Here is an 11,678-nt window from a genome sequence, read left to right on the forward strand (position 1 = left end):
AAAAGGAGGCTTATACCCAATGGAAAGAAGGGGTCATCACCAGGGACAACTATACTGCAGGCACTCAGGGATTTCATAGACATTAGGGCCAGAAGGGACCTCGGGAGATCATCAAGTCCAGCCCCCTGCCCAAAGGGCAGGAAGTCAGCTGGGGTCATAGGATCCCAGCAAGATAAGCATCCGATTTACTCTTGAAGGTGTTCAATGTAGGTGCTTGAACCACCTCCGCTGGCAGACTGTTCCAGACCTTGGGGGCTCGGACAGGAAAGAAATTCTTCCTTATGTCCAGCCTGAAACGGTCTTGCAGGAGTTTGTGACCGTTCGACCTCGTCATCCCTTGGGGCGCTCCGGTGAACAGACGTTCCCCCCGATCCTGGTGGTCACCCCTGAGAAACTTACAGGTGGCCATCAGATCACCCCTGAGCCTGCACTTTTGCAGGCTAAAGAGCCCCATGGCTCTCAGCCTGTCGTCGTAAGATCCGTTTTCCTGACCTCTGATCATGTGCGTGGCTCTCCTCTGGACTCTCTCAAGCTTCTCCACATCCTTTTTGAATTGTGGAACACAAAATGGACGCAGGACTCCAGCTGCGGCCTCACCAAGGCCGAGTCCAAGGGGAGAATGACATCCCAGGATTTGCTCGAGAAGCATCTATGGATGCAAGCCAGCGTTTTGGTCGCTTTACTAGCCGCAGCATCGCAGTGCAGGCTCATGTTCATCTTGTGGTCAGTGATGACCCCCAAGTCTCTTTCTTCTGTAGTGCTAGCCAGCGTAGCACTGCCGAGCCTATAAGGATGCTGCAGGTTTTTCCTCCCAAGGTGGAGAACCTTGCATTTTTCAGTGTTAAACACCATCAGGTTCTCCTCTGCCCATTTGCTGAGCTTGTCCAGGTCAGCCTGGATCACCTGCCTGTCTTCTGGCGTAGAGGTAGGGGGGCAGTCAGGAAGGCCAAGGCGGAGATGGAATTAGGGCTAGCTTCCCAGATTAAGGACAACAAGAAGTCCTTCTTTAAATACATAGGGGGTAAAAAGAAGGTCCCGGGTAATGTGGGACCCTTGCAGGACGACATGGGTGACTTGGTCATCACACCAGATGGCAAAGCTAACATGTTTAACGATTTCTTTGCCTCCATCTTCCTAAGTAGGGACCAGAACAGCCACCTCCCTGCTGGGTCCCCCCCGGGCCCCAGGGGATGCACACCTGGGCCACGGGTTAGCAAGGATTTAGTTAGGGAGCTTCTGGAGGGGTTGGACCTATTCAAGTCAGCCGGTCCAGATTATCTCCATCCTAAAGGAATTGGCCAAGGTCATTGCAGGACCCCTGGCACGGCTTTACAAGCACTCGTGGTGCTCTGGTGTGGGGCCAGAGGACTGGAAGAGGGCCAGCGTGGTTCCCATCTTCAAAAAAGGGGAAGAAGGACCTGGGAAATTATAGGCCAGTTAGTCTTACCTCGATCCTAGGCAAGCTGTTCGAGAAAATTATGCGGGCACACATCCAGGAGGGGCCAGCGGGGGACTGCATGCTTAGGGGCAACCAACATGGGTTCATCAGTGGCAGGTCCTGTCAGACCAACCTGGTGGCCTTTTACGATCAGATCACCAGATCGTTAGACGCAGGGGTAGCAGTGGACATCGTCTTCCTGAACTTCCAGAAAGCATTCGACACCGTCTCTCACCCCGTTCTCATCGAGAAACTGGGGGCTGTGGTGTCGATACCCACACAGTGAGACGTGTCGCCAACTGGCTGGAGGGCCGCACCCAGAGGGTGGTGGTGGATGGGCCCTTCTCAACCTGGAGGGACGTGGGCAGTGGGGTCCCCCAGGGCTCGGTCCTCGGGCCCACACTGTTCAACATCTTCATCAGCGATTTGGACGAGGGGGTAAAAAGCGCCTGTTCAAATTTGCTGATGACGCTAAGATGTGGGGGATGTGGGCACACTGGAAGGATGCAACAGGCTACAATCGGGCCTAGACAGGTTACAGGGGTGGGCGGACGAGGATAGGATGGGTTTCAACACAGACAAGTGCAAGGTGCTGCACCTGGGGAGGAACAACCGGCACCATACCTACAGGTTGGGGAACTCCCCTCTTGTCAGCACGGAGGCAGAAAGGGATCTGGGAGTGATCATTGACTCCAAGATGAACGTGGGCCGGCAGTGTGGGGACGCGGTCAGGAAGGCCGACCACACCTTGTCCTGCATCCACAGATGCATCTCAAGCAGGTCCAGGGAGGTGATCCTCCCCCTCTGTGCGGCACTGGTCAGGCCGCAGCTGGAGTACTGCGTCCAGTTCTGGGCACCGCACTTCAGGAGGGACGTGGACAGCATGGAGAGGGTCCAGAGGAGGCCACTCGCATGGTCAGGGGCAGCAGGGCAGGCCCTATGAGGAGAGGCTGCGGGACCTGAACCTGTTCAGCCTCCACAAGAGAAGGCCAAGGGGGGATCTAGTGGCCTGTTATAAACTAGCTGGGGGGGACTGGCAGGCACTGGGGGAGTCCCTGTTCCCCCGAGCACTGCCAGGAGTGACCAGGAATAACGGTCACAAGCTGGCAGAGGGTAGATTCAGACTCAACATCAGGAGGTGCTACTTTACACAGTCAGGGCGGCTAGGATCTGAAACCAGCTTCCAAGAGAAGTGGTGCAGGCTCCTACCCTGGGGGTGTTTAAGAGGAGGCTGGATGTACACCTTGCTGGGGTCGTTTGACCCCAGTACTCTTTCCTGCCATGGGTGGGGGGGTAGTCAGACTAGATGATCTACCCGGGTCCCTTCTGACCCGACCAACTATGAAACGTCAGAGCCCAAATACTGGGCTGGGTGGACCACTGGCCTGACCCAATCTAGCACTGCACATGTTCATATATTCTTATGAAACGTTGTATGGATGTGAGATTAGACTGCTCCCTTCTGTTCCTAGAGTCTGTGTGTCTGTAAATTTTAAGAAATCTGTATTTTGTGCAAAGGCCCTGGTTGGCCTAGGTTAGTCCATGTAGGTTCTTACACCATTTTCATAGCACAAGAACCTACATTGCAGTTATACACTAAAGCGACTGCCGTGGCCATGTCCTTGTTCACAAGCTGACCGATTTGTAAAGAAGGGGGCCCATTACGTGTTTACGCTATACCATGCGAGTCGTTTCATATCTACTGATATTCAATACAGGAGTGTTAGCTGAGGTTGGTGCAAGTTACTACGGTCTGCAAAAGACAGCTGCAGTGCCCTGCCAGAAATGCCCACGTGGGTATGAGTTGTCTTGTAAGGATGCATGTACGTTTGTTCGTACAGATCTGGGATAATGGGGCCATTCGTTTCCAGTTGCCCAAGTGTGATGGCTGACACATGGGGCATTGAACCAATAGCCTTTCTTCTTTCTTGCTCTGAGAGGTTACCACTTGCATGAATGAATCAATCACTGCTAAGCACATCCACCACAGCTCATAGCCTTGGGGAGCTGGCGCGGAGTGGGCTCAGTAGTACACCATCCCCTGCATCTTGCATGCAGGTGGGGCAAATGAAGTTCCCAAAAGGGGTCTCAGCTTGTTCCACTGCAAAGATCTCTACCCATCTATGTGAGATACCTACAACAAAGCACGTGCCAGAGGCCCAGACACTAAATCAGCTCCGCCATGATGAAGATGGCCATCAGAGAAATGGCTTGATACAGCTGTCTCGGGGTGTATTTTCTTCCCTTTCTAGCAGTGCAGATTCTCACCCCGTGTATTTAAGTATTCCAGTGAAATGCATACAAATCTTCTGTTCTCTGAAACCGCGTTTCATTTGGATCCACACTTTGAAAAAACTTCCTTGAGGGATATAGCAACACAGGCACAGAGTCTCCTCAGCTGTGATGCCTTCTCAGGAAACTAGTGGTAACTCACTGTGCTACTTTAAAAAGTCAGCCATCCAGGAGAAGCACAACTGTTCCCCATCAGTTAGTGGGGACATGAAATTTCTCCAAGTTGGAAAGCACTCGTTTTACAGGGTTTGGATATCATAACCCAAGCCGAGTTTGCTTGAAAATAGGCTCCAATTTGCAAGAAAAGCTTTGCTTAAGATTAGTCTGTGGTTTTTATATATAAAGGTAAGTAAATGAAGGAAATGCATAGGCAATTTCATGTTAATGAAGTGGACAGTAAACCGAGCCGGAGCTTGGGATGGGAGGAGAAAATGGGTGGAGTGATTATTCATCAGTATGAACCAAGGTGTAGAAGTGTGGGAAAAAAAAATATTGTTCAAGGCTACTCCCCATGTTCACAGGGTGTGTGTCGGTCTGTGAGGAAGCTCGCCCAAAGCCTGCCTGCTCTGGCTAACGAGCAACAGGATTCATAAGCGATTGGATCATCATCTCCCTAGTTGCTGGGCGCCACATGAAGTCAGTGTCTAAAAAAGGAACCTAAAAACTGGTGAATTGCATAAAGTTTAGACTTTTATACAGAACATTTTGCCAAGGCTAGTGCTCATACTATAGAGAAGACAAATATTCTACATCAGGTGCTCGTATGCATGGTAGTATTGCACTGTCTACCTGCATCTCTGCATACAGAGATGATCCAAGGACAAGCTCCAGCACCTGCTGCTATCAATGCAGTCACCAGCAGCTCTGGAAATAGTGAAAAGGAGTGATCATTCAGCAGCTCAAGAGTAGGAAGTGTCCATGCATGCCTTTGCTGGAGCATCTCTGTGCCAAGTGCCCTGTGGTAAGGTATTTATAATGCAGCTCTGTGAACCCCACAGGGATCCCGGAGTCTCTTGGGAATATCCACGGATGCAGCCTCCAAAGGAAAGTGAACAAACTCACTGTTCTTCTGATATTGTGTACCTGGGTGGATTTGCACCCACATCACCGAGATCCTGGCACCCTGATCTGAAACCAGGAACCCAAGGCTGTGAAAGCAAGCCTGGTGTTTCACTCCTGAATTCACACCAAGAAAACCGCTCGCCTCTCTGCACTAGAGACCCTAATTCATGCCTTTGCACACTGCCCTCTTATTTTTCGTCCCGTTTCTTTTACTCCAGACCCCAAAGTCATTGACTTCTTTTGGTATATCCCAGCTCTCTCTGTGGTTTCCAAGCTTCTCAATTTAAAGTCACCTGCTATTACTTTAATGCTAACCTCCTTTCTATGCCAGTGCTCTTCCAATCCCTCTTTAAAACTATTCTCTCCTAGACACCAACAGAAAAGGAGGCATCCTTTAGGTTCATGTTCAGCTGTGAGACCTACCTTTTGGTACGACTAGTGCTGGCTCATTTTTCCTAGCAGTCTCCTGCCCTCTCTTGGCTTAGACTTCGATTGCAAACTTAGGGGCAGGCATCCTCTTTCTGCTCCAAGTTGTACAGCACCACTGGAGCACCAGCCCGTGTTCTTAAATGCCGTAGTAAGTTGTAATATGACAACCTATTTTAAACCATTTATAGCTTTGCACTTCTTTTAAACATCATTGTAGCTACTACTCATACTTCATTAATTAACCCAATAACAATGGCATCACAACCAGGGGCAAAGAGTAGCAGTGGGAAAGACACTTGATTTGCAGGTGCAGCCATTTGATAAAATGAGGGTAGAAGGAAGAGCTTGCATTGTGTTTTCCGTGTCCTCAACATGCCCAGGTTTGTTCTCATGACACTGGGGTTAGGTAAGGGGATGACACTGGCTTGTGGATAGAGATAAAGTAAGCGAAGGACACAGGGAAGAAAACTCCACTTTCTGTAGAGGGAATGAACAACTTCTGGCTTGGATAGGATGGAAACTGATGTCACTGAAGCTGAAGCAGAAAGTAGTGAATAGCAAGGTCACTGAGTGACAACATGCAAAGGAAAACATACACAGGCTGAGGGAAAGGTAGGTAGGTAGGTAGGTAGGTATAAAGTTGGCATTTCAATAGTGCTCATACCCAAGGGGAGTCAGTATGCATGGGAACAACCAACCTATTCATCACAGCAGTGGGTCAGTCTTGGCCAGAGATACTGGGGTAATCCCTCCCTCCTTTGCTGATCGGGCCCCGGGTCTCGCAGCTCTTGCAGAAGGAAGACAACTTTTGGAGCACTTGTCCCCGCTTCCATTTCTCTCTCCCACCCAGGTGAAGTCCATTGGCTTTACAGGTCAGAAAAAATGGTTCTGCAGCCAGAGGTCTAACCCACAGGCTGCAGTTTGCCAGAAGTTGTTGCAGAAGAGAAATCTCCATCCTGAACAGAGCATTTATATTTCCTTGAATTTTTACGAGAGCTATAAAAGGTCTAACTGGGCCTTTGGGACTCAAGCCTCTTGCCAATGGACCTAGAGTGATTACTTTGTAAAGGCAAGTTAGCAACACCATGAACTGCAAGTTTATGGGTTTTTTAAAGTTTTATTTTTGGTTTAATCTTGCTTCTTCCCTATCCTGAAGTCCAAGAATAGTGTCCACTGTCTTTACCTCATCTACCACACTAGCTACCCCTGACAAGTCAGGAATACATTGCTTTAGCATGGTCCATGTTGGCTGACTAAATCACTCCTTCATCCGCCAAATCTTTACAAATTGACTGCTTTATGATTTCTTCTGGTAGCTTTCCAGGTATCGTAGTTAGGTTGACTGCTCTAATTCCTTGGGTCCTCCTTTTCCCTTTTTAAAAAAAGGCAGAGGCTCTCTGTTAGTCATCCTCCAGGCCTCACCCGTCTCACATGACTTCACAAATATAAATGCCAGTGGCATCAATATTTCTTCAGGCCGGTCCTTCAGCACCCTAGAGTGAATTCCATCAGCCCAGGCAGGCGTCAGTTTATTCAGATTTAACAAACATGACAAATCTGAATGAACAGAAGTTGGCAGAGGTGCTAGGATGCTCCTGGTGGTACTACAAAGGCCAGAGCATCCTGGCCAGAGCATCTTGCGGTTGCAACCAGAACATACAAAAGTCAGCAAATCTGGCAGGCATAGTCCTATGAGATGTCTATGTCTTGAATCTGCATTTGGAAAGCTAAATTAATTTTCTGTTGCATGTGCTAATGCTCATACTTGCACAGTTTTACCTAATGCTCACCATCTGGTCTGTGCCTGCCAGCCTTCTTTCCCATGCTTGTGGCTGGAGCGATTTATTTGTGAATGCTTTGGACAAACAGTTCTTGCAAGTCAGGCTGGCATGCACTGGTTGCAGGGGCCATGGCAGAATTTCCTCACCCCCTTGCTGCTAAATGTACTAGGGGGCAAGTTTGTTTGGGGTTTTTTGGTTTTTTTGTTTTTTTTGGTTTTTTTGTTTTTTATGTATTTAATTAAATCTCCCCTAGAGGCAGACCAGAGTTACCCTTTGAGTCACATGTCAAACACTCATTTGCTACCTTTTCTTTCCTTCCTGATTTTGTCCTTGCACATTATTGCTATACTCGACATATTTTTGGTGACTTGCCCTTCCTCCCATTGTCTGAATGCCTCTCTTATGATGTTAACTGTTGTTGTAACTACCTGTGGTGGTCTAGGAAATATCCGAGAAATATAATTATTTTGAGTGCTCTCTGATTGGGTCAACTTAAAGACATCACCAAAACAACTCCTTTTTGATTGAGATACCCAGTACATTTCTTCTGAACCAGGCTTCTGTGGGTTCTTCTTACCCTTTCAGTGCGGCGGTAGATTGCTCTCGAGATACCAATACTGTCTGCTAGGAAGTGTCAGCCTTCCTGCACTCCTGCATCCATCCATCCTTCTCCGAGTCCAGAGGTGCTAGGTGCCAGTAGCAGAGCCAGGCATGGGGCCACAGTTGTGCCGTCCCACCCCCCTTTAGCAGTTCTGTGCATGCACAGGGGGGTCTGAGCTCACCAGCTGTTCAATGCAGGGTCTGAACATATCCCTGCTGCTCTTCACCCTTCCCCTCTTCTGCCCTCCCCAGTGGATTCAGTGGCAGGGGAAAGGAGACAGAGGTGGCAGAGGCACTCACCCCCTAGACTCGGGGGCTGGAAAGCATGGGTTGCGGCCAGATGCCTCACACATGGAGTGGCCAAAGAGTGCGTGACCACACCGCCGCACCCCCTCTAGATCCACCCCATCATCCCTTTCTCTGACTCTACTCCAAATTCCCCTTAGCAGTTTCTGCCTTGGCCTATCACCTTGCTGCAGCAGACGGACTGAGACCGCCGTGCACCAGGTGACGAGCATCTTTCAGTGTGTGCACCCCTTCCATGGAGGTGGTATTGGCAGGGTTAGGGCCCTCCCAGTAGGACTTCCCCTTTTTGTTCTAGGATGGGTTCTCTGGAATAAGGTACATCTGTCTTTTTTTTTTTTTAAAAATCTGGGGGGGGGGGAAATCAGTTCTTTATTGGAAAGCCAAGCCCAAGAGCTCATTCAGGCAGCATGAGGTTGGAAAGCCAAGCCCAAGAGCTCATTCAGGCAGCGTGAGGATAGAGACATTCCTCATAAGAAGAGCAGAGAATGCACTTGCACCACACGGGGAAGAAAAGTGGAGGCAGCTTCTGGGACACAGCGTTCAGTTCCTCTGAATGTCCCAGTGGGACACTTCGTTTTTACAACAATTCTTTGTTCATTTGCTATTTACATGGCAATTGCTTGAACATCTCTTTAAGGGGTCAGGAAATCACGTGGATGGAAAAATAGGGTCTACAAAGATCACCAACTTTTTTTTTTTTGGAAACTTATGACTTGGTGTTGTGTTTGGTGTTACAGGCATAACTCATGCAACTTTTCCTAACTAGCAACTGCTTATGTCATTGGTCAAGATGTTTATAATTTTGGGATTAATTGACCCAGCGACTCCTGCAATAAAACACTTACGCTATACCTTTAACAAGTGAAAAACCATTTGCGCAATAGCTGTGCTCTGAGGAAATAAAAATAACCTTGTTTACACCAAATAAATTCACACATGCTCCAGTATAAAACAGGCAGATGGCACAGAGTTGTGGAAGCTGGTGTCAGTCGCACTCTGGCCTTGGATGTACATACAGTATTACACTCCTAACATGGTGCAGGGAGGAAGGAGGGAGAAGCAAGCACATGGTGCTACAGGAAGCACTCACAGCCTCTCACACACGAGGACACTCATCACAGAATCATGGTCGAATGCCTGGCCCAGATTGACCACTCGAATTCCCCAGATCCTCCTATTTCACCATCTTAAATGGGGCCCTGTGTTTGCCTTTTGCCAGTCATCCAGAACATCACTCAAATCTCCACAAGTTCTCAGAGAGAAGAGCCATAAGCTCTCAAACAACCCCAGGCATTTCCTCCAGTACTCTAGCATGCATTCATTAGGTCCTGCCAACTTGAAAAACACCCACACTCCCTTAAGTCATCTCCAACGGTTCTTCCACTACTCACTCTCTTCCAATATCCTTGCTGCCAAATGTGCTTCTCCTTTGACCTTACTCATAAAGATTGAAGTAAAGTGTTAGATACTTCAGTCTTCTACATCATCCCTCACTAGATTTCCTTCTGTGTCCAGTAAAGGAGCTAGTAAACAACATTTTACACTGCACTTGTTTGTGTTTACTATACTTAGATCTGATTACCTGTGTGCCAGTCACAACGCCATTATTTTATTGAGAACCACAAAAACATAAATTATACAGTCCTTGCAACCCTGTATAAAACATCCAGTTCAACCAATGGCTGCTCAAGGCAATGCCTTGATGTATTCCATGTTTGGTGGAGATGGACAGGACAGGTGCAGTTCCCTGCTCAGGTGTATGGTTTACTAGTGAGGCCATCTCAAGGTGGTGGGAACGATAGGTGGGGATGAGTATGTGCACTTGGTGAGCACGCTGCTCATTGGCCATTGCATCCAGATCAAGCCGTCTTCAAACCGAGCATCCTGGAGATCCCTCTGCGGATCTGCTTAGTCCTGATGCTGTAAATGATAGGGTTAAGCACAGGGGGGACAAAGAGGTAGATATTGGCCATGAGGATGTGGACAAGGGGGGAAGCATGTTTGCCAAACCTGTGCATCATAGACAAACTGATCATGGGGATGTAATATATCAGGACAGCAGAGAAGTGAGACACACAGGTGTTCAAGGCCTTGTGACGCTCTTCCATGGACGCAATGCTCAGTACCGTCTTAAGGATCATGACATAGGACAGGACAATACAAGATGAGTCCAGCCCAAATGTGGAGATTACCACAAACAAGCCATAAAAACTGTTGATTCTGGTATCAGCACATGGCAGCTGGATCAAATTGGGATGCAGGCAGTACGAGTGAGCCAGCATGTTGGCTTTGCAGAACGGGAGCCTTTTCAGGAGAAAGGGGAATGGTGCCATTAATAAAACACTCCGCATGGTGATGACCAGTCCGAGGAGGCCTATCCGTGTGCCTGTCAGGATCAAGTTGTACCTCAGGGGGTTGTAGATGGCCACAAAGCGGTCAAAGGCCATGGCCAGAAGCACCCCAGAGTCCATGATGGAAAAGCAGTGGATAAAGAACATCTGGGCAAGACAGGCATCAATCTTGATCTCCTTTAAATCAAACAGCAACACGCTCAGCACCGTTGGGACCGTAGACAGGGAGATGCCCAGCTCCGAGATGGCCAGCATGGAAAGGAAGAGGTACATGGGCTCACGGAGGCTGTGCTCCTTCTTGACGACAGTGAGAATAACAATATTACCAATTATGGCCAGGAAATACAGGAAGCAGAAGGGGATGGAGATCCAGGCATGCCAGGTTTCCAACCCAGGGATGCCGGTCAGGAACAATGTAGAAGGTTGCAAGATGCTGTTATTGGATGTCCCCATGACACAATGTGCTAGTCCCAGCTAGTGTCAACTGGCACACTCCTTATGGATGGAATAGAAATAACGTAAATAGATCAAACACGTCTCCCTAACTGCATTTTTGTGCAACACCATGAACCAGGTGCAATTATCCTGGGAACCAAGGATTCCACCATTGCTGACCTGCATTTGTTCGTTTACAGTATCCAGTTCATCTCTGCGTAACAGTGTGGATGAGAAGAAGTACCTATGGAGGGATAGGAGGGGTGTGCAGGCCGGGACTCTTGCCTGCTCCCTGAGGGACACCCCCAGGAGGCACCGCTCACACCCCAGGCATTCACCCACCTGGCTGTCACCTATAAGCCACAGTTTCCACATGACCTAGCCAGGACCTGGGTGGCAGCCTCAATGGTGAGCAACGCTGCCTGGACCACAGACAACTGGTGCCTCCTGGCTCTGGGGGGCGGGGGTGGGGGCCCCCCACCAGCAGCCGATTGCAGACTCTGGAAATGCAACCGGCACATGTCGGGGGCACTCCCCAGCTGGCGAGGGCCAGTTTCAGGGGGGGCATGTGCTCCCCCTACACATCGCCTATGGCCTGGACAGACACCTCATAGGTGAAAGCAGAGGAAGAACTGGCAGCAGCAGTGGCTCTGGCATTTGGATATCCACCAGCCACCTCTCTTCCTGCCCCTCTCTCCAAGCAGACTTTCCCTAGCAAACTCCTCCATAAACTGGCCCGTCTAATTCTTCTTGGTCCCAAAACGTCCCCTTCTCCCTGGTAACTTGCTTCCTCTTATCAAGCTTACAGTGAAGGAAGGAGGGAGAGGGAGTTTCCAGGAAAACTCCCCACTCACTCCGGACTCTAGTTAAACAAGGGGCTTAAGTTAATACTGCTGAGTTTTAGCTACTTGCATGCTGGTCATGTCCTGCTCTGAGGTATGGAGCCCATAAGCAAAAATAGACTGTTCTGGATAGACTATCAAA

At 49.1% G+C, this 11,678-nt stretch overlaps 1 protein-coding gene across 1 annotated transcript; it reads right to left on the bottom strand.

The window, feature by feature from the left end:
- Positions 1 to 9,767: 9,767 nt before the first annotated feature.
- Positions 9,768 to 10,712, bottom strand: LOC149875646 (olfactory receptor 51I1-like). The gene has a single exon (XM_090031809.1). The coding sequence runs from the start codon at positions 10,710 to 10,712 to the stop codon at positions 9,768 to 9,770; it is 945 nt and encodes a 314-aa protein (XP_089887935.1).
- Between the last annotated feature and the right edge of the window lie 966 nt (positions 10,713 to 11,678).

The sequence above is a fragment of the Crocodylus siamensis genome, chromosome 1 (genome assembly GCF_052110815.1).
Source record: "Crocodylus siamensis isolate JL-2025a chromosome 1, ASM5211081v1, whole genome shotgun sequence".
NCBI lineage: Eukaryota > Metazoa > Chordata > Crocodylia > Crocodylidae > Crocodylus > Crocodylus siamensis.

Excerpts from the sequence above, each read along its gene's own strand:
- LOC149875646 (XM_090031809.1), bottom strand. The coding sequence starts at position 10,712 with ATGGGGACATCCAATAACAGCATCTTGCAACCTTCTACATTGTTCCTG.